The sequence below is a fragment of the Anas acuta genome, chromosome 1 (assembly GCF_963932015.1).
Source record: "Anas acuta chromosome 1, bAnaAcu1.1, whole genome shotgun sequence".
Classification (NCBI taxonomy): Eukaryota; Metazoa; Chordata; class Aves; order Anseriformes; family Anatidae; genus Anas; species Anas acuta.
In genome coordinates this window covers 188544175-188570074 of record NC_088979.1, presented here as the reverse complement: position 1 = coordinate 188570074, position 25900 = coordinate 188544175, and the positions used below count along the sequence as shown (strand labels likewise).

The window sequence follows — 25900 nt, the reverse complement described above, 5'->3', positions numbered from 1 at the left end:
AAGGACCCTCCCCTGCTCCCCTCCCCCTGAATTCTCAGGATGTAAAAGAATTCACTGAATTCATTCTTTTAGATTACTTAACTCTTATTTGTGAACAAAGAGGCTGTTTTCTTGGCCCGAAGTGTCTTTAACTCATTTCTAATGTTTTGTACAGCTGAACTAATAGACTCACTGTTATAACTTATGATTGCCCTTGTAGTTGTACTGAGTCTTCTCGTAAATCCTCCTAACCCACTTCTCTTGTAAGTCTGGCAAGTATCTTTGTTGTTTATGTGACAAACAGATGCAAACAATATAATATGCCTTTTTTCCACTTGGCACTTGTTATTTGACTATTGCTTTGGTGTTATTTCCTCTAATAAGAATGGGGAAAGTATAATTTTGAATTTGACGTTAGGAGTAGTTAGCTATATATAAAGCAAAACAGCAACAAAAAAAATACAAACAATTCCTATAGAAATGATATTAGGTATGTGATTTGTGCTGCAAGAGAGAAGCATGACAACACACCTCCAGGTACTAATATAATGCAAAGAATGGCTAGCTAATCTCATAAAGTTAAAAATTACGAAATGAAAGCTGCTAAACAAGCTGGATCATGCTGCAGCAAGAAGGGCTGCTAGAAGAGGCCTGCTGTAAGAAGCAGTTTTGGTTGGAGAACACCTTGAGGACAAACCCCTGTCAATTAGTTATATATATGTATATTCGTTTCTGAGTTACACTGTGTGCAAACTCAGGAAGCAGGATCGGGCTGGCGATGGCAACACAGCTGTGCTTGGCACACAGCTACAGAATAAATTGTAGGGTCAATGTGTCTGTGTAGCCTCCCAGACATGGTACTGCAGGTCAGGTTATTGAGAGAGAACAACTCATGCTACTTTTGTGTAATCTACCCATGCTTGTTCTTCCTTGTAGTTGGCCTGAGGTAGGTGCACTTCATGTCAAGCCTTGCCTTTCCTTGGAGTGGACCTTGCTTTAATGACTGAAGATGGGCTCCTGGTTTTCAGAATCTTTCAAACTGTTGCTTTAACAGGAGCGGAGGGGACTGTTAACAAAGCAGCATAGGGAGGTTAAGAAGTTTCTCAATTTTCTTGCCTCCTGCAGTTTTAAATCATGTGTAGTTGTTCACATCTGTGTATATTCTTCTTCCAGTTTGGGGATATATAGTATAAAAGGAAGAAAACCTGTCCCAACCCCAGCTTCATTTGACATGCTGTTAGTCACATCTATCTTGTCAAACTGTTATCGCTGAAAAGTATTCCTGTGTTAGGCAGCTTATCTGCTAAACATGCTTGCATTTGCAACTAAGAAGCAAGAATTAAAAAACACAGAAAAAAACAAAGGTCAGTACTTTATCAGTAGGCTTTGGAACAGCTTTATTTTCTTTAATTAAGTATCTTCTAAAAGAAATCGGTGCTGAATATCCTTAAATGGTTTCTTATGTTAATTGCTTTTTGCAGGATTAGTATTTTGTGTTCCTATTTTCCATGCCTTGGTTTAATAACTTGCGGTTTCACATAATAATCAGCATTTATTCTGATTACTTCTCTAGTAGGATATTTCAATTTAGAGGTAATAATTTATTGTTATCAGCTAATTAAAATTGAAAATAAGTTCTCAAAATTGTTTCTGAAAGCATTTTTCGTAGTTTGTCTCTGTAAAATTTATTTTTGAGTATCCTTTTGTCAGGATACTCAATTGGCATATTAGCCATTGCGTTTACATAGTAACTATTGACATGGCAAACTTTTCAGATTTGGAATATGATTTTTTACTTTTTTTTGTTACTGACAATTGTCTTTTTGATTATTAATGATCCCTTTTAAGCAAGCTAAGAACTCTACCCATAATACCATGTGTCCTATTGTGCTCTAATATCTTGGTTATACTGGAAAGCTGTGTGTTTTCTTTTTTTTCGTCATTATTTTTACTATTTTACAGAAGAACAAGATGCCATTTCTTAATAGGTGTCTTATTCTGCTAAGGTGTCTTTTCATTTTTTGAAAATCTCTGCCGATGCACCTCTTCCTACACTTAATCTTCCGATGCACCTCTTCCTACACTTAATCTTCCACTTCCACTTGTCTTCCACTAAATATCCTCTGTATGCCTTACTTAGAAGTTTTTGTATTTTTGTTGTGAAAAGCCTGACTGCAATGAACAGCTACTATTTTTGGCCCACAGTGATTTAACTTAAAAAGATAGCCTCTTGGCTATTTTTCTTCCATTTTTTTTTTTTTTTTCTCATAGCTTCATTTTGTGTTTTTCATCCATCATACACACTCAAAATTTACATCACTTGTATTTAGTCTGTATTTAAATAAATCTAGAATTTAGGAATAAATATTGTAGCTACTACGTAGATAATTTCAGCATGTCTTGTAGTTTGTTTCAGGAGATAAATACTACATAAAAGCCATTACAAATGAAACATTATTTCAACAAATTACTGTTTGGTTATTTTCCTTCATCTTGTTAGTTAAGATTTCCCCTTTCTTACATGTTCTTGCAGGTGAAAGCAACTCAATATATTGCTGTATTTAAATGTTTTTCGTATTTCTTCACAGTAGATGAGATGAAAGTGAGTTCAAACAATGTTTGAACAGTGAACTTGTGTGCTTCTTCCCCTGCCCCTTGTACCACCACCCCCTGTGTGCTTGTCATGGGTTGTACTGTTAGGGCTTTTTTAGCTACTGCTCTGTATTGAATCAATCTTGATTTTTTTTTTTTTTAAACAGGTTTTTATTTCCTTTTTTGTTTTTCCTCTGTTTCTGTAATGTTTCTGATCTCAGGTGTGTGTATGTATGTATCTAAATAAATCATAAGGGACCTTAAAGATTATCTCCCTCCCAAACCATTCTAATTCCACCCCCCTGCTATGGGCAGGGACCCCCCCCCACCAGCCCAGGCTGCCCAAAGCCCCATCCAGCCTGGCCTTGAGCACATCCAGGGATGGGGCATCCACAGCTTCTCTGGGCAGCCTGTGCCAGGGCCTTGCCACCCTCGGAGTAAAGAACTTCCTCATATCTAATCTAAATCTTTTAGCTTAAACCCATTACCTGATTGTCCTATCAGTACAATCCTTGACAGAATCCCTCCCCATCTTTTCTGTAGGCCCCCTTCAGGTACTAGAAGGCTGATATAAGGCCTCTCGGGATCCTTTTTTTCTCCAGGCTGAACAATGCCAACTCTCTCAGCCTGTCCTTACAAGAGAGGTGCTCCAGCCCTCTGATCATCCTCATGGCCCTCCTCTGGACTTGTTCCAATCTGTCCATGTTCTTCTTGTGCTGGGGGCCCCAGAGCTGAATGCAGGGTTCCAGGTGAGGTCTCATGAGAGCAGAGCAGATGGGGACAATCCCCTCCCTTGCCCTGCTGGTCATGGCTCCGTTAATGCAGGCCAGGAGATGGTTGGCTTTTTGGATGGCAAGCACATATTGCCAGTGCATGTTGATCTTCTCATCAACCATGTCCTTGGTACTGCTCTCAATCCATTCTATGCCTAGGCTGTATTTGTGCTTGGGTTTGAGCCAACACAGCTGCAGGACCTTGCACTTGGCCTTGTTGAACCTCATGAGGTGTGCACAGGCCCACCTCTCAGGCATGTCCAGGTCCCTCTGGATGGCATCCCTTCCCTCCTGCGTGTCGGGCACACCACACAGCTTGGTGTCATCAGCAAACTTGCCAAGGGTGCACTCCATCCTACTATCTGTGTCACTGATAAAGATATTATGCAGCGCCAGTCCCAATACTGATCTCCAGGTATCGCCACTTCTCACTGGTCTCTGTGCCTCCATTTCCCAATGTTCAAAATAGCAATTAAAGTAATTAATTTAGTAATTTGAGACTGTAACTCCTGAAAGGCAGATAATGTCGATAGCATATAATTAGAGGAAGAGTATTCACTAAATTTATGTCTTCAAAGAAGATAAACCAGGAAGTGTTATTAGGGATATTTAAAGTAAATTCTTTCTTTAAAGAGGTTGCAGAAGTTGCAACATCGTAGCAGTAGTAGTTTGCACTGCTGTTTTGGCTGTGTAGCTAGCAAACTTTTATTGAAATGTATCTGTCAAGACTGAAGCCTGGGAAGTTAGAAGAATTCCATGATCATAGGCTGGTTATAGTAGAGTGTTATTTGGAAGATCCTCAGCATGACTGTTGTAACTCCTTACATTCCTTTAACTCTACCTCCAAGATTATCCAAGCAAACAAACCAGAATAAAACCCTTTTGCATTATGACATTTGTAATTTGAGTTCATTTTCTCTATTTTTTTCTGAGTTATTTAATTCTCTTTAAACCCCAAATAAAATTCTCTTTTACACCAAAATAAAATACAGCAAACATTTCAATCTCAGCAGATCTGAGAAGTCCATATTTCTTTAAAAATAATTGTTTCTTCCTCCACTCTGTGTAATTAGAGCAATTCAGCTGCAAGGGACACAGAGTGATCGGAGTCCAACTGTCTATGTCAGCAGTGACCAAAAGTTAAAACGTGTCACTAAGAGCATTATCTAAATGCCTTTTGAACACTGGCAGGCATGGGGCGTTTCCCACAGTGTTCTCCTGGAGAAACTGGCTGCTCCTGGCTTGGCCAGGTGTGCATTGTGCTGGGTGAGGGACTGCCTGGTTGGGATCAGGGGGTTGTAGTGCCTGGAGTTTAGTCCCATTGATGCCAGCCGCTGGGGGCATTCACCAGGCCCCAGTGTTGGGGCCAGTTATTTGGTTCTGTCAGTGGTCTGGACGAGGGGATCGAGTGCACCCTCCGTAAGTTTGCAGACAGCACCGAGTTAAGTGGGATTGTTGTGACATGTGAAGGTCAGAAGGCTCTACAGGGGATCTGGGTAGCCTAGCTGGATGGTGTCCATACTGTTGTATGGCGTCTAACCAAGGCTGGGTGCTGGCTGCTGCATTTGGATCCTGACAACCCCACAGAGCAGTATAGGCTTGGGGAGGAGTGACTGGGAAATTATCTGGCAGAAAGCAAACTGGGAGCCAGCAGTGTGCCCAGGTTTGGACTCCTCCCTGTAACAAGAACATTGAGTTGCTCAAGTGTGTGCAAGAGAGCAAGGAAGCTGGCAAAGGGACTAGAAAACAAGGCATACGAGGAGTGACTAAGGGAGAAGGGGTTGTTTAGTCTGGAGGAGGCCAAGGGGAGACCTAATCGCTCTCTGCAATTACCTGAAAAGAAGTAGCAATGGGAGTGGTGGTCTCTTCTCTCAGGTGACAAGTGATAGAACACGAGACCACTGCCTCCCTCTCCATCTCACCTCCTATAGAAGCTGTAGAGAGCAATGAGGTTGCTTCTTAACCTTCTTTTCTCCAGACTAGACAACCAAAGTGTTCTTAGCTTCTCACAGGACATGCCTTCTGGCCTTTTTACCAGCTCTGTTGACCTGCTCTGGATGCATTCCAGTACCTTAATATCCCTTTTGTATTGTTGAGCCCAGAACTGCACACAATATTCAACGTGAGGTCACACCGGTGCTAAATGTAGTGTGAGAATCACCCCTTTTATGTCTAAGCAGCAAAAAGCGGAGAGCATCATAATTTTTACTTCAGGATGCGCTGGTGCAGGGAGAGAAGCCATACACAGCTGCATCATAACCTTCACAACTGTGCAGGTCATAACTTCAGCCATTTGATTGATCTGAAAACATCAATAAATATTTTCATTGATCTCATTTGTCTCTCTCACATATGGTTGTAAAATTTTAGGTGCCCTGGCATTTAATTAGTTCTTCATTGTAGTGGAAGGCTTTACAGTTATTAATTCTTTTGCTCTCACAGTAAGGCCAAGGATTGTTTAAATTAATCTTTTGCTCAACCAGACATCAGAATACACGGTAACAGAAAAGCAAAAATAAATTTTTCAGTATCCAATCTAATTGTAATCTAGTGCAGACTCTCTAGTTCTAATTTTCATGTTTATCATTGCTTGATGAACATACAATATGAGATACCAATTGTCTGGCATGATATAAGTTAAAGAAACTTAATTTATATAATCCCAAGACAAACTGGTACTGAATTGCATGTTGTTGTTATACAGCTCAGGTGTTCTTTTTTGGATTGTATTAAACATCTGTGTTTTGATTATACTTACCTGGTGGAAAATACTCAACCAAGAAATGGTTTCTGGAAGTGACTGGACAAAAATTGTAGTTGGAATCAACACCTTCTTTGGGCAGAAAAAATGTAAATTTGCATCATGTTCTTTTTAACAAAGAATTATTAATTCTGACTTGAGCAGAGGTTCCTGTTCCAAACAGCACCCATCATTGAGTTAAGGTTTTGTTGTGGGGAGCATGGGTAGAAAAGACTTTAACATTGAACAGCTGCAGATTGCATTAACAAACAAAATAATCTTCCCCTTTTCTCAGTCCTGGAAAAGGAGGCAATATCCTAAATCCCTGCTTCTCCACCCCTTCTTTTTTGAGCTATGGTATTTGCTATGACTTGATTAATGAGTATGGGACATCGTAGACTATACCAAAGAGCACTAATTCTGGTTTGTGGACTTCTTTCAGTAAATACCTGTAACTTGAGAAGCTCTTAGTTGCATTTTATTAATTACAGCAGCATGGTATAAAGAATAGAATTACTTCTCCTTTGTGCTGAATCCTATGACGATTAAAATCATCTAGATTGAAATAATTGATGTGAACACCACTCAAAAATAAATGTTTGCTTAGCATAATCTTTAGAATTCCCATGTTATGCTCATCCTCTTCTCAGCAAGATAAGGAGTTCTGTACTAATTCTATTACAATACTTCTGGAAATATAGAGCATTGTAGTGTGGACTGAATCTTCAACTGTGCTATGGGATTAGAGTCAGAAAAAAATATAATCCAAAAATTATCCAAATTCCCACTGTGCACACAAAACATACTTTGGCGGTTGCCTATATTTGGTCATCAAAAAATCATGGGAATTGCACAATATTCCACAACAAATTGTGGAATTCAGTTAATTAAAAGTTTTTTTTGTGTGTCAGATAAAGTTTTAGCAGTCCATATACCCCTTTTTTTTTTTTTATTGATTTTTGATGAGCTCTTCAAAAATAATCTCTAAGCCTGAACATATTGTAGACAGTATCAGTCAGAAGGATTTTTTTCACTCTGGTTGAGCTGGAAGAAAGAAAGCTGCTCTGTGATGAAATATTCTTGTGTTTTTTTTTTTTGTTTGTTTGTTTTTCTTAGGTATGCTGTTTCCTTTTCTTACCTGGTAGTGTCAGGAAAGCTGAACATATGCAGGTGCTATGTGAAATGTGCATTATCATTATTAAAGGAGACTCAGGGAAGAAGTTCAGTATTCCTTGTGATAGCCATAGATGGTCTGAGGAAAGAGCCTTGATTGTTTCCTGTGCCATTGTGCAAGCAGTGCAGCAGGGGAGGAAATTACTAGGATTGTTTCCAGTAAGGCTATTGAGCAGTTTGAACTTTCTATAGTCCCTGAAATTTTTGATCATCAAGATTAAGAACTGATATGTTGTAACCAGTGGCAATCCTGCTTGCAAGTCAGTTTATGGAGGCTCGAGGCAGTATAATTCATCCTGTTTTTATGGCCACTGTCTCTTCCACTGTTAATCAAACAGAAAATTCATAGCTGCTTAGTTCATTAGCAGCAACTTGGATTTGTGCGTCCATTGAAGCATTCACATATTAATCTTTCTGCAAATATTTTGCCTTATTGTAGGAATTAGCTGTCATCTCCAGAAAATGGGTTGATGCTTTGACCCTGTGATTTTGGTTTCTTTTGATGTTCAGTAAAGAAAACACAGACCCTAAGTCAGAGTATGAAGCTTTCATAAGAAACCTAGGTCTGGCAAATACTTTCTGAAAACTTTCTGAAACCTCAGTATAGTGTGTTAAATATGCCTCCTTTAGAGGATACCATTCTTCACACATGCAACCAGATTGAAACCTAATTTTTTTATGGAGTATAACTGGAAGCTGTTTTGCAAGAAAAAACATGAAGGCATCAAACATGAAGAAGCACCCTTTGAAATTAAAACTTACTAGTTCAGGTTGTGCAGAATGCCTAGAAGAAAGACAGAATTGTTACTGCAAGATGTAACTTCAAATCCTTTAAAAATAATTACATTTTCCTGCAATCAAAAGTCGTGCATTACTATTATTATTTACTGTTTCTGGCTGCTGTGTTTTGTTGGTATGAAAGCCTGGTGCTTCTTATGATGATTACATTTACCAACTTAACCTGGAACAGAGGCTGGTGCAAGTTAAAGGGAGAACTACTGTATTTGCTTGTTTCAGAAGTACATGGAAGAAAGCTTAAATATGAAAAGTGTTTTCTATCAAAGCACACTTCTAAAGTTTGAGATATATCTATATATCTAAAAATATGTGTTAAGCTGTTACTGCCTGGGAAAGTAATCACAGTAGAGCATATTTCTCTGGGTATCCTGCTGTGCTGCCTTCCTGATAGCGATTATTGGTTAGAAACGGCCTCACACTTGTTTTAACGCTAATGGAAAACTACTCTTGTGATACAATGAGTGCTCACTGCCAACTGAGGAGAAACTCGTGTGGATTACAGCTAGCATTTTACAGGAATTTGTTGTGATAAAGGTGAGAAATTAGGGAAAAGCTTTTAAGCCTGATCTGGCATGTTTAAAAAATTTTGTAGCTCTTATTGCTTTAATTATGAGCCTTTACTTCAGTGATTCAGTTGGAAGCCCTATGTTCAGTGTAGGCATAGACAAGGTTCTTTCACAGCTGGATGTTTGTGCTTGGTTAGTGCTGGCATTTGAGACGAGAGTAAAAGGGTTTTCTCAGCCATACCAGCAATTTTTCTTTTTTTTTTTTTTTTGCAAAGTGTGAGCTAAATTTAACTTCTCCAGCTCCCTCGGAGCTTGGCCGCAAACTGTGATTCAGTCTTGTTTCCTGTCTTCCCCAATCCATGAAACGTTTGGGAGGAATGCGGTGCAATCCTACTCGCCTGTGAACTGATCATCAGACATCAGTTCTTCTCAAAGGCTGGGAACACTGAAATGTCAGATGCCTCAAAGTGGCATGGAGCTCAATAGCTGAAATGCAATCTGTAAACTGTTTTGGATGACTAAGTCAATTTATTCACCTTAATTATTTTTTGCTAGATTGCCTGTGTATTCATTTGATTTTCACAAGTTCAGTTTTGAGTTCATGTAGAGGAAGTGATCTCTAGCTTAACTCTGGCCCATCAGGTGTAATTCCATGTGAGATTCCTTGTCTGGTCAGGATCCTCCTTTCTCTACATCATAGAGTTTATCAGCAGCTTTCCTCTTTAGCCAAAGATACTCAGGGAAGAGATAGAAAGGAAGTCTTTGTTTCTCTGATATTCTTTTATTGGAGATAAATGTGCCTTGCAGGTTGACCTTACCGTTTCATGCTTTTATTTTCTTTTCATTTATATTTACTTATATATTTTTAGTGGGAGAAGCTCTCTGAGGCTTGCTCCTGTGGATAACTATGAATTTTGTGGCTCAGTATTTACGTTGCTGGCTTCCCCTGTTGTGATTCTTTCTTACTGGGTTTTGTAGCCTTCCTTTTGCCTTTGTTTGCCTAATCTACTGTTCACTTGCTTTCTCTTGCCTTCTAACACCAACCTCATCTACTTCTGTTTTTCCAGTTCTCTTCACAAAATACCTGGCAAATTGTACTTCCCTGCTCACTTCTAGCAAAGGTCCTGGAAAGGGTCTTACCGTGTATTTACAACATTTGCTTGGACTTTATTTGCTGTTTTCTGCATGCATTCAGAATAACTCTTTGTTCCATTGAGAAGATTAAGGGCAGTGTTTGCCTGAAAAAAAAATTAATGAAGCGCCTAACAGAGCTATTATTCATTTTGGAAACCAGTTGCTGTGGTTGCCATAGTAATAACAAGCCCTTTATTAAAGCTATTTTCTATATGTTCTGCCTGTATTATAACGTGCGGTTGGGGGAGCTGCAGATCCATGAATCCGTGCTCTGGAAAGAATTTTCTAGCTTTGTGTAGTTAAATTATCCAAGGAATTTATGTTACAGGAGCATAAAACATGTAAATCTAGTTTATCATATCTATGGTGGAATTGTTCATGCAGGCCATCACATCATGTAGCCGTTTACAGTAATCGCAATGAAATAACAGCTGTATCAAAAATGAATAATGCATACGGAGAAATTGTGAACTCCCTTAATGTCCCATGATTTATTTATTTATTTATTTGTAACTGATAGGATGACGAGCTTGTAGTTCCACGAGAAACGCTCGTAGACTTTGCTGTTCCCCCATGTGTGTGTTAGTTGTAGTGGGTAATAACTCTGGTAATAGCTCTTGGGGTTATAAAGCTGGTAAATTAATGGTGTGTTTTCTTTGTATAATGCCCTATGAAATATTTATGGAATATGAAGGATCTTTACATCAGCACAGTGTCCTAAGATTTCCTTTAGAATAATTGCTCTAAACATTTTCTTCTTGAGAGAGTAAGTATGCGCTTGAATGTATTGTAGCAAACCAGCTAAAACCATGTTTTTTTCCCAAATTAAACAAATTATGTCAATTTGAGGCATTTATGTGTAATCTTATTATCTCTTAGAAATAAGACATCCAAACCAAGAGTGTTTCTGCAAAGTAAATGCTGTCTCCTACGCAGAAGTGACAATTGGCTAGTGATAGCAAATGGAGATTTTTTTTTTGGTGTAAAATGTGTGGTGATTTATAAATATTTTGATTGGTCACAGAATTTTATAAAATGATAAGCTGACTCAACGATAAGAGTAGTTAGTAACTGGGCTTCATAGTGTTGATTCAGAAAGTAGCCTTTCAATCTGAGGCAGTTTTTTTCATAGGATCGTGGTTTGGGTTGGAAGGGGCCTTAAAGCCCACCCAGTTCCACCCCCCTGCCATGGGCAGGGACACCTCCCACCAGCCCAGGTTGCCCAAAGCCCCATCCAGCCTGGCCTTGAGCACCTCCAGGGATGGGGCATCCACAGCTTCTCTGGGCAGCCTGTGCTACTGCCACGCCACGCTCTGTGGTGGTTTTACTCAGCTGGGCAGCTGAACTCCACCACAACCTTTCTCTCACTCCCCGTCCTCAAAGGGGGAGAAAATACAATGGAAAGGGCTCAAGAGTTGAGGTAAGGACAGGGAGATCACTCAGCAATTACTGCCATGGATCAAGCAGGATCAGCATAAGGAAGATTAAAATCATTTATTGCCTATCACTAGCACACTAGAGCAGTGAGAGACTAAAAGCAAAGTGAAACCACCTTTCCCCATCCCATCTCTCTTTTACATCCTTTCCCTGAGTGGCACAGGGGAATGGGGGCTGCGGTCAGTCCCTGATGCTTCATCTCAGCCTCTCCTTCTTGGTCCCTCTCTGCCCCTGCTCCCCGTGGGGTCTCTCCCACGGGATGCCGTCCTTCCCGAACTGATCCTGTGTGGGATCCCACAGGCGGCAGCTCTTCAAGAACTGCTCCCACATGGCTCCATACTACGGGGTCCATCCCCCACGAGCAAACTGCTCCAGCACGGGTCCCTCACATGCAGCAGCTCCCCCCAGACCCCTGCTCCTGCGTGGGCTCCTCTCCAGGGGCTGCAGCTCTGGCCCGGGGCCTGCTCCTGCGGGGGCTCTCCATGGGCCGCAGCCTCCTCCAGGCCACATCCACCTGCTCCACCGGGGGCTCCTCCACCCATGGGGAGGCTGCAGCGTGGAGATCTGCTCCATGTGGGATCATGCCTGTTTTTTTTTTTTTTTTTTTTTGCAACGGCTCACTTTCCAAATAATTTGTAATAGAGTACGTCCTTGTTCTGGAATTTTGAGGAAACATTAATTCTCTTGGAGCAAGGGTATTTTGCAGTACTGTCTTGATTGAAAATGTGAGCCTGATTTGTAGGTGGCATTAAAAGTATTGAAGAAATCCTGTGCCAGGGAGCACGTTTTCAGCTCATAACTGGGACAGCTAATTCCATGGGAAATCTATAAGGGACAGGAGTTAGTGTAATGACAATAAATTGAAATTATGCTTTCACTAGGGATAATCTAACATTTCAACCAATGACAAAGAAATTAATGCTTAATTAGATAATAAATAGATGACAAGTTTCAAATATAAATGCAAGTACGTTTCCTTGGTACTCTTTGTGTTGGTTAAGGATGGATTTCTTCTAATGCCTTGATTTAAAGGCTTGCAAACTATAAGGTAGACAAACATAGTAAATACAGTCTTTTTACAAGATACAAATTCCCAATTTTGAGAGCTACACCTTCACATCTCTTTCTGTATTTCTATGTTCCAGGCAATAAAAATTAATAAACCTCCTGAGTGATCAGAGGCTATTTGTACCCTACACAGAAGCAAAGGTGTATCTTTACATTTGTTCTTTTTTTGCTCCTAAGTTTGTTCTTTCTTGTCTGTCTTAATTAAATCACGGGTATGAAAATGCCATGAATTAAAAAACAAACAACCCCCCCAAAACTCCAAGTCCTTTCTTCAGAACTAATTTGAAGTGGTTTCTTCTTGACCAAGATGCTGTTATGAATGAAAATGGGATAAAAAGCTTCACATGAGTATTTGTTTGAAAGAAAAAGCAGTATTAAAAGCTTCTTTAAATTTTTTCATAAAATAGTACCTGTTCCTATTACTATGTAGAAGTTATAGTGATCAGTTTAAAGAAAACCTGTAGTTAACAAATACTCCTTTTTTCCCCTAATTATAGTTGCATTTGGATAAGTACCGTAGGGATGTTCTCCTGAAAGAAATAATTACATAAAAATGCTATTTGTATTCATCCATTACCTTCGTTATTAGCAAAAATGGATGAGTTTCAGAATCGAAATATGCCTTGCACCTAGGCTCTTCATTTTGACCACTGGATGCCTTTTCTGTCTTTGATGTTCAGCAATATCCATTTTTGATGGTTCTTTTACCTTATATTGAACTTGCTTATTAAAGATGACTTGTGTTTATTGTGTTAATGGTTAAAGGAAGGCCAAAGTTTTAGTGTTGCTTCTTGGAATTTGTTTGATTAGACAAAGCTTGTGCACTGTATGTTAACATTAAGCTACAGACATATTAATTTTATTCTAAGTACTGTATATAATTTCCCTTCCTTTGGGTGCCATTTAAGCCTTTATCCATATAATTGCTTTTTATTCTTTTAAAATACTATCTAAATATTCACTCGCCGGTACTGGTGTAAACATAATTGGATTTCTAATTATAGCTTTGGAATGTGTCACATACTGCCGAATCTTCAGATAATTTTTCGCAGTATTTTAGTAATGTGCTATTACTGAGGAAACCAAGGCCCGATGGCATTCGTTTCTGAGCAAAATTGTTTGTCTAAATCATAGGAAGGTTAATTTCTTGATGTCGTGGAGTCAGATCAGCTATGTGAAAAGCTGTAAAAATGTCAAGATGTAAAGTTGTAAATTAATATTAAAAGCTAAGTCTAGGTAGATGCACTTGCTAAAGTTAAGTCCTGGTACTAACGTGAGTTGTACATGATGTATGAGTTTCCTATTCTAGTGATACTACAATGAAAAAAAAAGCTAAAATGTCAAGGGCTAACTATAATAATCAAACAGCTAGAGTATTTTGGTAGGCTTAGTGCTCCAGCTGTGTCATCCGACTTTCTTTTTCAGTCTGCCTGTTTCTTCTTAACACGTTATTTTTGGTGTGTCTTTACGTTAGTTGGCATTCCTCCTTGTTATTTTGGGTGTCTCTTACGTTAGTTGGCGTTTACCCTAATTGTGAATCTGTTGGAATGAAGTCAGATGTGTTGGGGGTATGGGGGGAGGCAAACATTATACAGGAAAGGAAGGAAATGACAATTTTTGGTGGACAGGTTGAAGGGATAACAGCTTCCCTATATAGCAAGCTGTCAGGTTGGAAAAGTAGGGCTTCACTTTTCCAGCTTCTATATCTCTCTGCTTCCAGATGTGTGCTCTCGGTAAGGCGAGCAACTTGCAGCTCCCCAGTCATTTTGAAGCTGTGAGATGGGTCCCAGATGCAGTTTCTCTGGCTGTCAGGAGCTGCAGAGGTCTTGTGGCAGCTTTCAAGGCTAGACACTTGGACACGCACAGGTGAATTTTACTTTCTTGGATGTCAGGAGGGATGTATTGGATGTCATGGGAGCTGACATCCTGATTTTTATTGTGTCAAGCCATTTATAACAACAGCATATCATCATACCTGTTTTCTAACAATGTTTTGTCAAGTTTCTTGTTTGCTTCTGTTTCTTGGAAACGTGTTCTTTTTATATGTGTAATCAAATAGATTTTTCTTCGCATAAGATCTTTTGGGATTTATTTGCTTGAGCTAAACTTCTGACTTCTGTCAGGCATTCATATGTTTTTGTGCAGCTTTTGTGTTCTTGACAAATTAATTTCTAACTATTTGCTGCCTTGAACATGCTGTGTGTTACATATTGGCCCAGTATGGGACTTTTTTATTTAAAAAAGTTTTTTTTTTATTCATGTATTGGATGGGGAAAACTCAGCCTTACTTGGATTTTCTGTTACAAGGTACTGCAGAATATGGATGTATTTAGCATTTTGTGGAGGGAAAGTTGAATCTTCAATAGGAGACATGGGAAGAAAAGGGAAGAACTAGGAGTTTAAAGGAGAAGCTAATGCAAATTGGATCCCGAAATTGTGATATTGTGGTGCGTTACAGACCAGAACTTAAATTTTAATTTTGAGATAAGAATGGTGGAATGATTTCACTGCTCCTCTCCAGCTCCTTTTAATGGAGACTCGTATGTCCCAAGTCCCGCTGAGACTGAACGCACATATTTCAATTACATGTCATCACTTGAAATTGCAAAGTGATCTGATGGGTACCTTGTAAGGATAAAGTACATCTTAAAAACAGTTACACACGTATTTCAAAATGTGCCACGTATTTAATGTATTTTAACAGTATTGTTAGTCTAGCTTCACGGACAGTTTTTCTCTTGCATCTAACAAGGTGTGCTGTGTATATGCTTCACTTTGTTCCACCTCTCTTGTCCTCAGAAGTGTTTCTATTGTATGCTGCAGCAGTGTTACGACTGACTGTTCTGTGACCAGCTTTTCTGCTTCTGTGATGCTTGTTGGGAAGGGCAGGGTTATTCTTTTTTTGCTCCTGATTTGATGGTGTTGAACCATCGGAGGCAAGCACGATGTGAATCGATGCTTTGACAGCTGTGGTGCACAAGGGTCAGGCTGTATGCTGTTTGGGTGATAACCGTGAAAGCTGGCTGCTACACCTGATAAGAATTCTTGCATAACCTCCTCCAGTCTTAATGTGCGCTGTCTCTCGGTGGCAAAATGCTCGTTGAGCTCAATGTGGTGAAAAGTTACAACCAGAATTTTGTACAGGGGTGGAATAGTCTGAGATTCTGCAGTGTTGGAGGACAGTGATCCAGGACAGCAGGCGATGTTTGTGCAAAAGCAGAATAATCGTACCGGGGGTAATGGTATGTGGTGGAACTGACTGAGCTCGCAGTTGTGCAGTCATCTGTCTAACAGGTTCTGTGCTGAAAGCAATTACCATACCACTTATGGAAGCAGGACCAGAAAGTTCAGAAGGATCCTTTATGGCATGACAACAGAGCAAAACAGGTTATTAAGTGCAAGAAGACAGCCTCTGAAAAGGTGAAGTTCTCAGCCAAGGAGAGTAGAACAGAATACAAATCCTACCGGCGTATGGAAACTGCTAAAAAAAAGTTTGAGATAAACAACTTGCAAAATGTTTAAAAGCTACCAGTTAATGATTTTCTCCAATATACTTGGAGGAGGAGCATTGTGCAAGATTCTGGAGGCCCAGCAAACAGCCCAGGTGTATAAAGAGCACCCAGAAAGGATCAGGCTGTGTCAGAGGAACATAAACAGTTATTCTGTTTACCTTTAGCATGGGAGGATGTGGGGAGTTTTTCCCTCCAGAATCCTGTACTGTGGACAACCAGCCTAAGGACCTGTTTTAAATAACTGCTATGTTGTAAAACAGAGGTGCTTAGCTTTTGGTGTATGTTGTTACTCCCACTTCCAGAAAAAAGCAAGTTCTTTGAACTCAGTATCACAAGATACGCATGTTATTGTTTGAAATGATGTGACAATTTAAGCTCTCCCTTATGAAAGAAAATCTGTGTTCATTGCAGAGTAGTGTCAGGGATGAAAGCTAATTTCTTTTAAACTTGCCAAAATAAAACATTATTCTTTTGTCTTTAGTTTTTAAGGAATGATCCCTTAGTTCAGCGAGTCCTACAAAGTTACGTATCTTTTTCCTAGAAGCAGGTGTTTCATTAGAAATGGTGCTATAATTTAAAATCTTGTTGTTAAAACTATTCTGGCTTGATCCTGAACATAGAAAGAAAGCTCAGCTGCGTCACAGAATAGAAAGTTTTACTTGAGTAAGTTAAATTCCAATCCATTTGCATGGTTCCAGTCTTTGGTCTGAAATTAGTTACCTAGCAGTACGTTGTATTTCTCCTGGATGATTTGCCGCTGGTTTTATCATATGCTCCACGTTACCTGATTCTGACAGTAGATTTGCATTTTCTGTTATTTTATGCTTGTGTTTATTTATTGTTATATTTTTTTTACTACTTTTCTTGGATTGTTTTGAGAGGCTGGTACATGTGTTTGTGCATAGATTCCTGCTTGGACAGAGTTGAGGGAGGAGGAAAAACAGCGATGTGAAAGATTAGGGAGAGTTTAATGCAATACAGAGTGAAAATGAAAAACTGATGTGTAAAAATAATAAAAGCAGTTTCTGAGTTGCAACTTGTTTTCTCTCTACCACAGATGTTATACTTATTACGCAGTTTGTAAATGGTGTTTGTGTAACAGTAGCCAAAACTTGAAGCTTTAGCAAAATGATTGTATGAAAAAGCCATAAACTAAGGTGTAAGATGTGTTTCCTTTCAGCCAACCTACCAATAGTACAAATAGATTACAAGAGGCAAAACATAGGCACTCATAAATACTGCACAAGGACTAGTGGAGCAGTATGATGCACAGCTGGAGACCACTTGCTTTTGAAGACTTGGGGCCTTCGTTGTTATTAAACCAAAACCAGAGCTTATTATCGTGTTCTGGGGTGGAGAAGAAATGAGTGTGTAATTTGTTAGTGTTGTATTTAGCTAAAGGCAGATTTTCTCTTAATTCACAAAGTGTACAAAATACCATATTTCTGATATTCTCACATGCCTACCTTGCCTCTGCTTGTTCTGATTGATTCCTGCCTTTTTGGCTTTTAGAAGGAAAGACCCAGTGATACTGCTACTTATGATTTAGTGCTTGGTAGCTCAGGGATTTACTTGAAATCGTGTGCAGAATAGAAACTTGGTTCAGATGTGTTGGATACTTGCCTGCAGTCCCAAGCTGCTGACTGTGCCCTGGTCTGAGATTGAGCTAATTCACTGGGGCATGGAGGACTGCTGGATGTGATTGAGAAACTGCTGAACGTAACAACCACAGCACAGAGAATGCCAGAAGTTGCAGTTAGCATCGTGTGGGATGCCTGGAGTTAAGTAGCAAAGGGGCAGTTATGTGAGGAGTGTCCCAGCAGTGCCGTTACCTGGAGGGGAGCGCTGGGGTCGCTTTGGAAAGTACAGCGTTAGAAAACCAGCAGTGCCTGGGCAGCCATCGCAGAAACACCACAGTCTGGAGGAGCAAAAATAGGACCACTAAGGGATGGAGTAATTGGAATAGTTAATTAATTCAAGAGAAGACTGGGGTAGAGAAAGGGAAATAGGAGGATGATGAAAATGAGCAAGTAATAGGAAAACGGTAAGACCTGTATTTGTATGACTAGGTACTCTTGGGGGATACCTGTTGGGCATGCTATGCCTGATCATTGCAGCTGGTGTCTGACAATAAAACCGAACCTGCTAAGACCATGCCAGGTGAGTCAGAGCTGCTTTGGTCATCAGGAGCACTTTCGGGGTGTTCCTTGGCTGGCAGGGGCAGACCTGGATGGGTGGATGAAGAATCCTGGTGTCACCATGTTAGGGCCAGTTCCAGGCCTGTGGTCTCACCACTCCCTAACAAGCTGGGTGTTGAGCTTTCTGATTTATGGCACCTCTGGTCATTCACTGTCCATATTATTCGGTGGAGTGGTAATTCCTGCTTTGGACACTCATTGAGAGCTTGCAGTATTATAAGTGTATCTTATCTACTTTTGTAGGATAGAAAATTAGAATTGCATGTAAATCAGATTAATGGTTCTGTCTTCTGCTTGCTTAGGCAAAATTACTGAAATTGATATGACCTATAACTGTAGCATAGGAATTAACAATTTTTCTTTGAACTGCAACCTTGCTCTTCATCTTGTACATCTGTTATGAAGCTGGCTCTTTCTGTTCTTTGGAATGCAGAGACTTTGGTTTAATTTGGGTTTCTTGGATAGGCTTCTTTTTATGGCCAAAGATCAAGCTCATGTGAAAATGAGTGCTTAATACTACTGTAGAATAACAATTTCTCTGTTCAGGTATTTTTGGTCTTCATTCTGCTTCCCAACGTTTCTCTCCTCAACCCCTCTCCCTAAAAAACTCATCCTCAAAGCTAATGCCAACAAAGAACCAATCCTCAGAACCCAAAAAGCCAGCTCCAAATGGTGGTGTACTTGGACTTTTGTTCTCCTTTAAACTGGTAGGCTGTTATTCATCTTTTCCTGATGTTAAAAAAAATAATCAAATTTCTTGTTTTTTCTTTCAGCAGTCCATCTGCTTTGCCTTGCAACTATACTTAATGAAGCTTGTTCCTGTCCAGCTGTGTTCTGTATCACAGCTTCGCTGTGTGTCATGGCAGAGCTGTTTGCGGGATTCTTATTTTCTTCTCTGTCTTGTGTATTCTTGGATTTTCTTCAGAATCCAGCCGTGGCTTTTTTCCAGTTTTTGTGACATAGTTCAATAGTTCTTTGACTTTAGAACTGCTTTCTGATTTCTGTCCTCAGTGCATCATCGGCCAGTGTCTGCCTTTGTGGTTAACAAATCTCTGCCCAGACCCAATTTTTTATCTTGAATGGACAATCCTGAGTGCTTCTAATTACTAACCGGAAATTTAATATCATTGAAATTCATGAGTCACTTATTTAATATCGGAGAAATTCATTTGCTTATGACATGTCTTTCCCATTGAATCCCTTGTGTTTTCGGTGACAGCATGCTCCTGGTATAGCTGCTGTGCTAACCTGTGATACAGAGTTCAATTTGCACTTCACCCTGTCTCTTAATCAGTGTTTATAGTCTGTACAACTTCTGCTTTCATTGTTACTTTAACACTTCGTTTCACACCAAACTCCGGTAGTATCATATTTTTTTTAGTGTTACTGCTCTTTTGCTCATCCCATATTCTTCCAGTGCCAATAAAATCCTTTAAATGAAGAACAAGGGAGGAATTTATTTGGATGTCACCAGATTCCTTGGAGTTCTGTGTATACACATGCTTTTGGGCTTCTTCCACCCATGCATATTTATGTTCAGAAGTACTGTGGGCTTATAAATTTCTTTGAAGGCATATGATGATTCTGCTTACATTTTGCTTAGACTGATACACTCTGCTTTTCCTGATTTTGATATAGTGTATACCCTTCATATGTATCTTAATAAGCCATGGAAGAATAGTACATTTCTACAGCAAGTTGCCAAGTAAGGCAAAAAGACCGGTATTCTTACTATATTCTTGCTTTTTTGCAATGCAGAGAGAGAAGTAATAGAAACAATAGTTTTATTCAGTGACTCTCAAGCTGATAGTTAAAAATGAATTGGTTTTGTATTATGGAATGAGAAAACTGCTACAACATTTCATACGATGTCTACTTGCTTCTTGAGATAAAACTCTTTCCTGGGTTAGGACAAATCTTTTAAAAACAAAACATAACCAAAGAATAATCATGTTTATAAATGCAGTCGATATTGATTTTTTTTTTTTTAAATCATTGGGTAAGAAGAGTAATGTGACGGTGAAATTGCCCATGTTGCAAAGTAACTTGATGCTTAAGATCTTAGCTTTTTCTCTCAACTTTTACCTTTACTTCAAGGTAAAATTTTCTTGTGTGGAGTTATAGCAGGACTACTGTGTTGGAGGATAACTAAAAATAATGAAGCTCATGTGAGGAGAAAAAAATAACCTGCAAAATTTGTTGTCTAGACTTCATTTTTAGAAGCCCTGTTGGCGGTATGGTGTTTGTAAGTTACTGATAGAAACTAGCCCAATCTGGAGAGAGGTACTATGACATCAAGAGTAACTGCATTAAGCTGTATCTTTTATGTCTTTAATGGTTCAGTGTATTTAAATGTTGTTTGGTGACATACTGACTTTGTGCAATAGCATGGCATTGTGAAACTGAATACTGTAGGATTTAATTTATCTTGATGCTCAGTATATTTCTAAATAATAAGCTTTTCTGCTGTTTCTCTACATTTACTCAGACCTATACCTCTAAATATAATTTGTATTGGTAGTAAAAAAACCTCTTGATTTATATATATGTTCTTGCATTAGCAAGGTGTCACCTTGAACACCTTGTATTTTTTTTCTTCTATAGGAAAGATACAAATCAGCTCATTTCAAACAAAACTATAGAATCCACTCAACAAATTCTTATTTAGTTACTTTATTTTGTGCTTGTTTTTTCAGTAATTAGGTGGACAGGATATTTTTAAATGCTTGCTCGAAGTGTAGAATTTGGAAAACATCTCATATTCACATAATTAGTTAACTCAAGTATATAGAATTAATTGAAAAAGCGTATAAAAAACAGGTTGGTTTTCAGCAGGATGATAATTTGAACTTGTGCAGTTTTTACCCTTATTTTCTACTCTGAGGAAGAAGAGGAAGAGCTACTGTCTCAAGTTGATACCTCATAAAAATACCGTTTCTTAGGGAAAATGTCAGGCATCTTTTTGTCTTTACATTTTCAAAGATTTTTCTATAGCTTTTTTCCCCACGATAAACAGATTTCACACACACACAAAAAGTGTGAAATCTCACAGATTGGTTTAGTTGGGTATACTCTCTGATGAGCAGCTTTCAGTAGAGGAGTACAACATAAAGAATGAAAATATAACATTGAAATAAATTCCAGCATTCAAAAGTAAAGTATCATTCTGCTTATGTAACTGCAAATCCCATTTTTAGTGGAGATCTATAGAAGCACATTATGCAGCAAAGCTGAATACCTCTTGCATGTTAATATAAGGCATATATATTGAAGAAATTCTGGGAAATAATCCAGAAAGGTGCCTCATCACGTAGTGCCTGTTCCCATACATAACCCTATGGAAAGTAATTATCCAGTGTCTTACGAACTCCGTGAAACTGCCATATGTTTTGATTTCATTGGACTTCATAGGAAGACATAATTAATGTAAACAACATTGTGATAATTTGAGTATATCTGTGTGTTGATAATAATTTTCTTAGTTCTCATAAAATACTTTTCTTCTAATAGAAGAATTACGGAAATTGAGTTGGTCTGGAATTCCCAAACGAGTTCGTCCTATTGCATGGAAGCTCCTTTCAGTAAGTTTTACTTTCCTCTTTGCGTTTAAAAGTAATAGCTTTCTGCAAGAATTGCAAATAATTTTGCTTGACTTGTAATCCATCAGTGATACTTGAAAACGTTCTGTCTTGCTGCTGAATTGTAATAAACGTTCTGTTCTTTGCTCAATTTTAACAGGAATTTGTCAAACTGAAAGGAGGGGGATGAGAAGCACTAGTAAATCATGTCAGCTGAGCATCTTTATTTTCAGACTGGCTTTCTCTGGAAGCAGGGCTTATGTGTTAAGTTGCCTCTTTCAACCAGTTTTGATGGAACAGTGGCTAATTCAAAGACAAGTGAATTCCTACAGTTTTCTTGAAAGTAGGCACACAGTGAGGAAACAAAGCCTATCAGTGTCCTACAAAAGGCTTCCCTCTGCCTTCACGTTAAAATAACTACTAGAGACTGCTCACACAAAAGATTAATGCATTTTGTGGAAAAGCTATGAAGGGAGCTTGTGTTTGACTATTTTTCTGAAGTGGTTTAAGATGAAGAAATCTGAACTGCTGTGATCAGTTACCTTATGGCATTGGCTCTCCTGGTCTTAGGCTTGTGAGCCAGTTAAGGGGGCCAAGCTGACTGAAAAGCTGATCACTTGTTTGTAGGGTGGGTTTTTGGCTAGCTGAGTGCCCTGAACCTCAACTGGTGGCAGGTGGAGTTTGGGTGTGCAGTAGCTTGGGAGCAGGTTGGCTGAAATACCGAGGAGTAGCACACTGGGGTGCTTCAGGCAGGATTCAGAGAGGAACTTATGGGAATCTGGGATTTGCTGAGTTTGGTGTCACAGGAATGGGTTTTGTTATTTCATTGTTTGCACTGCATTAAAAAAAAAAAAAGTGTTTTTTTTTTTTTTTTTTTGTAAAAATACAGTGTATTCCTGGTAGTATTTTCCACATCAATCTTCTTAGCTATAATCCTTGCCGTGGCAAGTGGTTGTGCAGTTCAGCTGTTCTTTGTACATGGTTGAGAGAAGATCTTGTGAAGATGTTTTTATTAAAAAGAAGCAAAAATCGTGTGCTGTCTACTCTCCAGAGACTCTGAAGATACTTTATCAGCAAATCTTTTTGCATTTAAGAACTCTTTAAAATTCTGAGTTATACACACAACAGTTTAACACTGTTGAATTTTTCAGAGAGTAGACTTAAATAGCTTTGCTTTTTATAGAGTAATTCAGCAGGGACTGTGAAGTATTTACTTCACATTGAGTTTGATTTCCAGTGACTGAAAGAGTCTGTCTTGCTGATGAGATCCACTAAATTTGCAGTTTATGCTAAATGTGGATACAGCTTCTTAATGGCAAATATTCAAATATTCTGTCGTAACTGAGATTAAGCATGCAGTGTACAATTTATTTTAGTTTTGTTTCCAAAGTTGTCCAAGGTTGAACACATTTTTTTTTTTAAAGGATGTCTGTGCTGAAATAGCAAAAAATTTATGGCTAACTCAAAATGGACTTTAAAACCCAATAAACATGGTCTGAACTTTTGGGTAGACCTGTGCGCTGTCAAGAGTTGGACTTGATCCTTAAGGGTCCCTTCCAACTCAGGATATTCTATATTCTATAAACTGAAGCATAAGAATAGGTTGAATTCTGATTGAGGGCACTGAGACAGAGGCTTAGAGAACTAAATTACGCAAAAGTTAACTACAGTCACGTTACGTTCTCGCTTTCAAGTGAGAGCATAGGCTTCTGGTGACCTTCAACTTCTTCCGATAAGTTGATTTAGTTTAGTGTTCCTGAGATTCCCAATGCAGATAAATTTCTAAGTGAAAAGTACAAATTTCTTTGTACTTCTGTCTTTACGGCTTGAGTTCAGGATCATTCCAGTTCAATTCTTATCTCTGGATGTCTTGTAACTCTGTAGAACTGCACAGGTTATTTTGCTTTACTCTAACAATTAAGTGGGTTTTATTTTCAAGACACTTCCAGAATTGTTCTCAGCTTTTCATATGTAGTTCTTGCCATGATGTCTTATCTGCTAAGTGGTCCTTGATTTAATGCATTTTGGAAATGTAACAACTAGTCATTAGGTAATCATTAATTTTCTGTGCTTTAAGGCAGTAGCTTGTTTCATATTTTTTCTGCAATAGGGAAGAAAAAGTGCCTTGGATATTTGTGGTCATAAGCTCCATGATGCTTTTTCTAATATTATTTATTTTTTAGTGTCATGAGTTGTTTAAATATATGTTATTTACATCCCAGATAAGAGGGGTAATGTGGTCATCTTCTGTGTTGAAAGGTGCAATGGGAACTGCTGGGAAAATGAATACACAAAAGCAGACTTAAATTTTGCTTTGCTTAAAGATTGGTTGCAGAAGTCAAAGAAAAAACATACAGTCAAAGCCAAAGCATAACTTAGAGCTTAATTAAGGCTGGTTTTGTTTTGTTTGGAATTGCTCAGAGTTTTTATGTCAAAAGCCCAAAAACCGATTTATTCGGGGGACTGATTATCATTGGTAATATCTGAGGTAGAAAGTATTTGTCTAATTTGTTAAATCAGTATTGAAGTTGAAATTCATCAAATGTGGTTTTAAAAATTGTTGAGTTAAGGTGGTGTTTAGTCAGAAGGGTAAGAGTGTTAAAATATTTTAGGAAAACAGTTTTTCAAAGCGAAAGTATATGAAAATCAATATAATGCCGAGGGGCTATTGCTGTCGTGTCTACTGGTAACAGTATGTAAACATGCATGATTTATTTCTAAAATATAGAAGAAAATCAGGCATTCTGTACCTAAACAGCAAGCAGAACTATTCGGGCCCACTGCTCTTTTGAATACCGAAGCTAAATATATGGTTACCTTGGAGAGAAATTAATGAATAAACAGATTAAACTCTCTACCAATTTATGCCCAGATGATATGTTGCAATCCTTTCCAACTTTTAAAAATAAAACCTAATTTGTAAAGTGAATGGGAAACGGGACACGTCCAATTGAAAGATGGCTTCGGTCTTTGAAACTGAATAATGGCAAAAAGTCTGTTGCTGAGAAAATATTGGTGTCCTTGGAACAATCACATTTGATCTCGCAAATGAATTATTTTCTAATGGGGCTAAGATATGCTACAGGAAAAAAAAATCAAACCATTGAGAATGAATGGGAGGCAGAATTCAATATTTAACTAAATACAAAGCACTGGGACAGGATATTAAATGTCAGACTGAATCTCGAGGCAAAAGTTAAGCTGATGCGATTTAGAAATACCCAGAATCAGATGTAAGACAGTACATCTTAAAAGAAATGGCTTGCCAAAGTAAGTACCTGTTAAACTATCCAGAATGTAATATCGTTTGCACTTAATCCCTTGTTTTCTTAAAAGAAGAAATTGTGATACACAGCATAACATTTAAAATTATTTTAATGCAGACATCTTTACAAAAATCTATTGATGTTCTAGTGTGGTGTATTTTTTTTTATTCTGTTGTTTTAAGCAAAACGACATGGAATTGCAATATGATGTTTCGTTGCTGTAGGAGAGTAATGCACCCAGTGTATTTATTCCTAATGTGGTGTTTAGTTCTGTTGTATAATCAACAATTTTAGAATGTAAGATTTATCCCATTTTTGCTTGTTAAGGACTGTATAATAAAGTTGTTTTGGTAGTTAAATGCATAGCATCTTATTAGTTACTTGCACTGGCTGTGACTCATTGTTTAAGTGCAAGTGTGTGCTCCACTTCTAGTATCAAGTTCCGTGATGTTATGAGGATTTATTTATTTATTTTTTAAGGAAACATATGGCTGACAAATTCGCTTTCTCTCTTACACTAATTACCATTAGTACGATGACAGCTGAAAATGTGGAAGGATAATTTTTGTAATACTGGCAAGAAATAATTTAATTTGACTTGAATAGTCAAGGAAAATACATGAATCTTTTTTCTTTGGATGGTTAGGTCTCTTAATCCCACTTATGTTTAGAACAATTTTTCTATGAAGTATTTTTTTTTCAAGCCTGGCATATGTAAAATATGAATTCCCTTTCTTTTTTTGTAACGTTATGTTTGAAATCAAGCTGCATATGAGAAAGTTATTAACTATTCTTGAATATTCATGAAACTTTTAGGCAGCTAGGTACATGAATAATGGTGTTTCTAATATGTTCAGTTTATATAATAACTGAACGTTTAATAACATCAATGATATTTCCCTTCTTAAAATGCTGAAATGATAACTTGAGACTGCTATTTTGAAATGAAAGGTAGGCTGAGATCTCAGAAATAGGGATCAAACTGGACAGAACAGGAAATAAGAATGGATTTTTTTGGAAGAATGGGATCTTCAGGTAGATATGAAGATGAGTTCAACGAAGAACAACTCAGATATACATTAAGTGCAAAACCTATGTATCTGACATTGCTTCATTACCATGCCAATACTTTTGGAAAAATAATAT

At 38.3% G+C, this 25900-nt stretch overlaps 1 protein-coding gene across 1 annotated transcript in view; it reads left to right on the top strand.

Annotated features, from left to right (window-relative positions):
• The window catches only part of TBC1D22A (TBC1 domain family member 22A), a 167782-nt gene that overhangs the window by 8091 nt on the left and 133791 nt on the right, over positions 1 to 25900 (top strand). The window contains exon 5 of the mRNA XM_068670052.1: positions 21421 to 21491. Coding sequence (XP_068526153.1) covers positions 21421 to 21491 — 71 coding nt within the window. The remainder of the gene's footprint in view (positions 1 to 21420; positions 21492 to 25900) is intronic.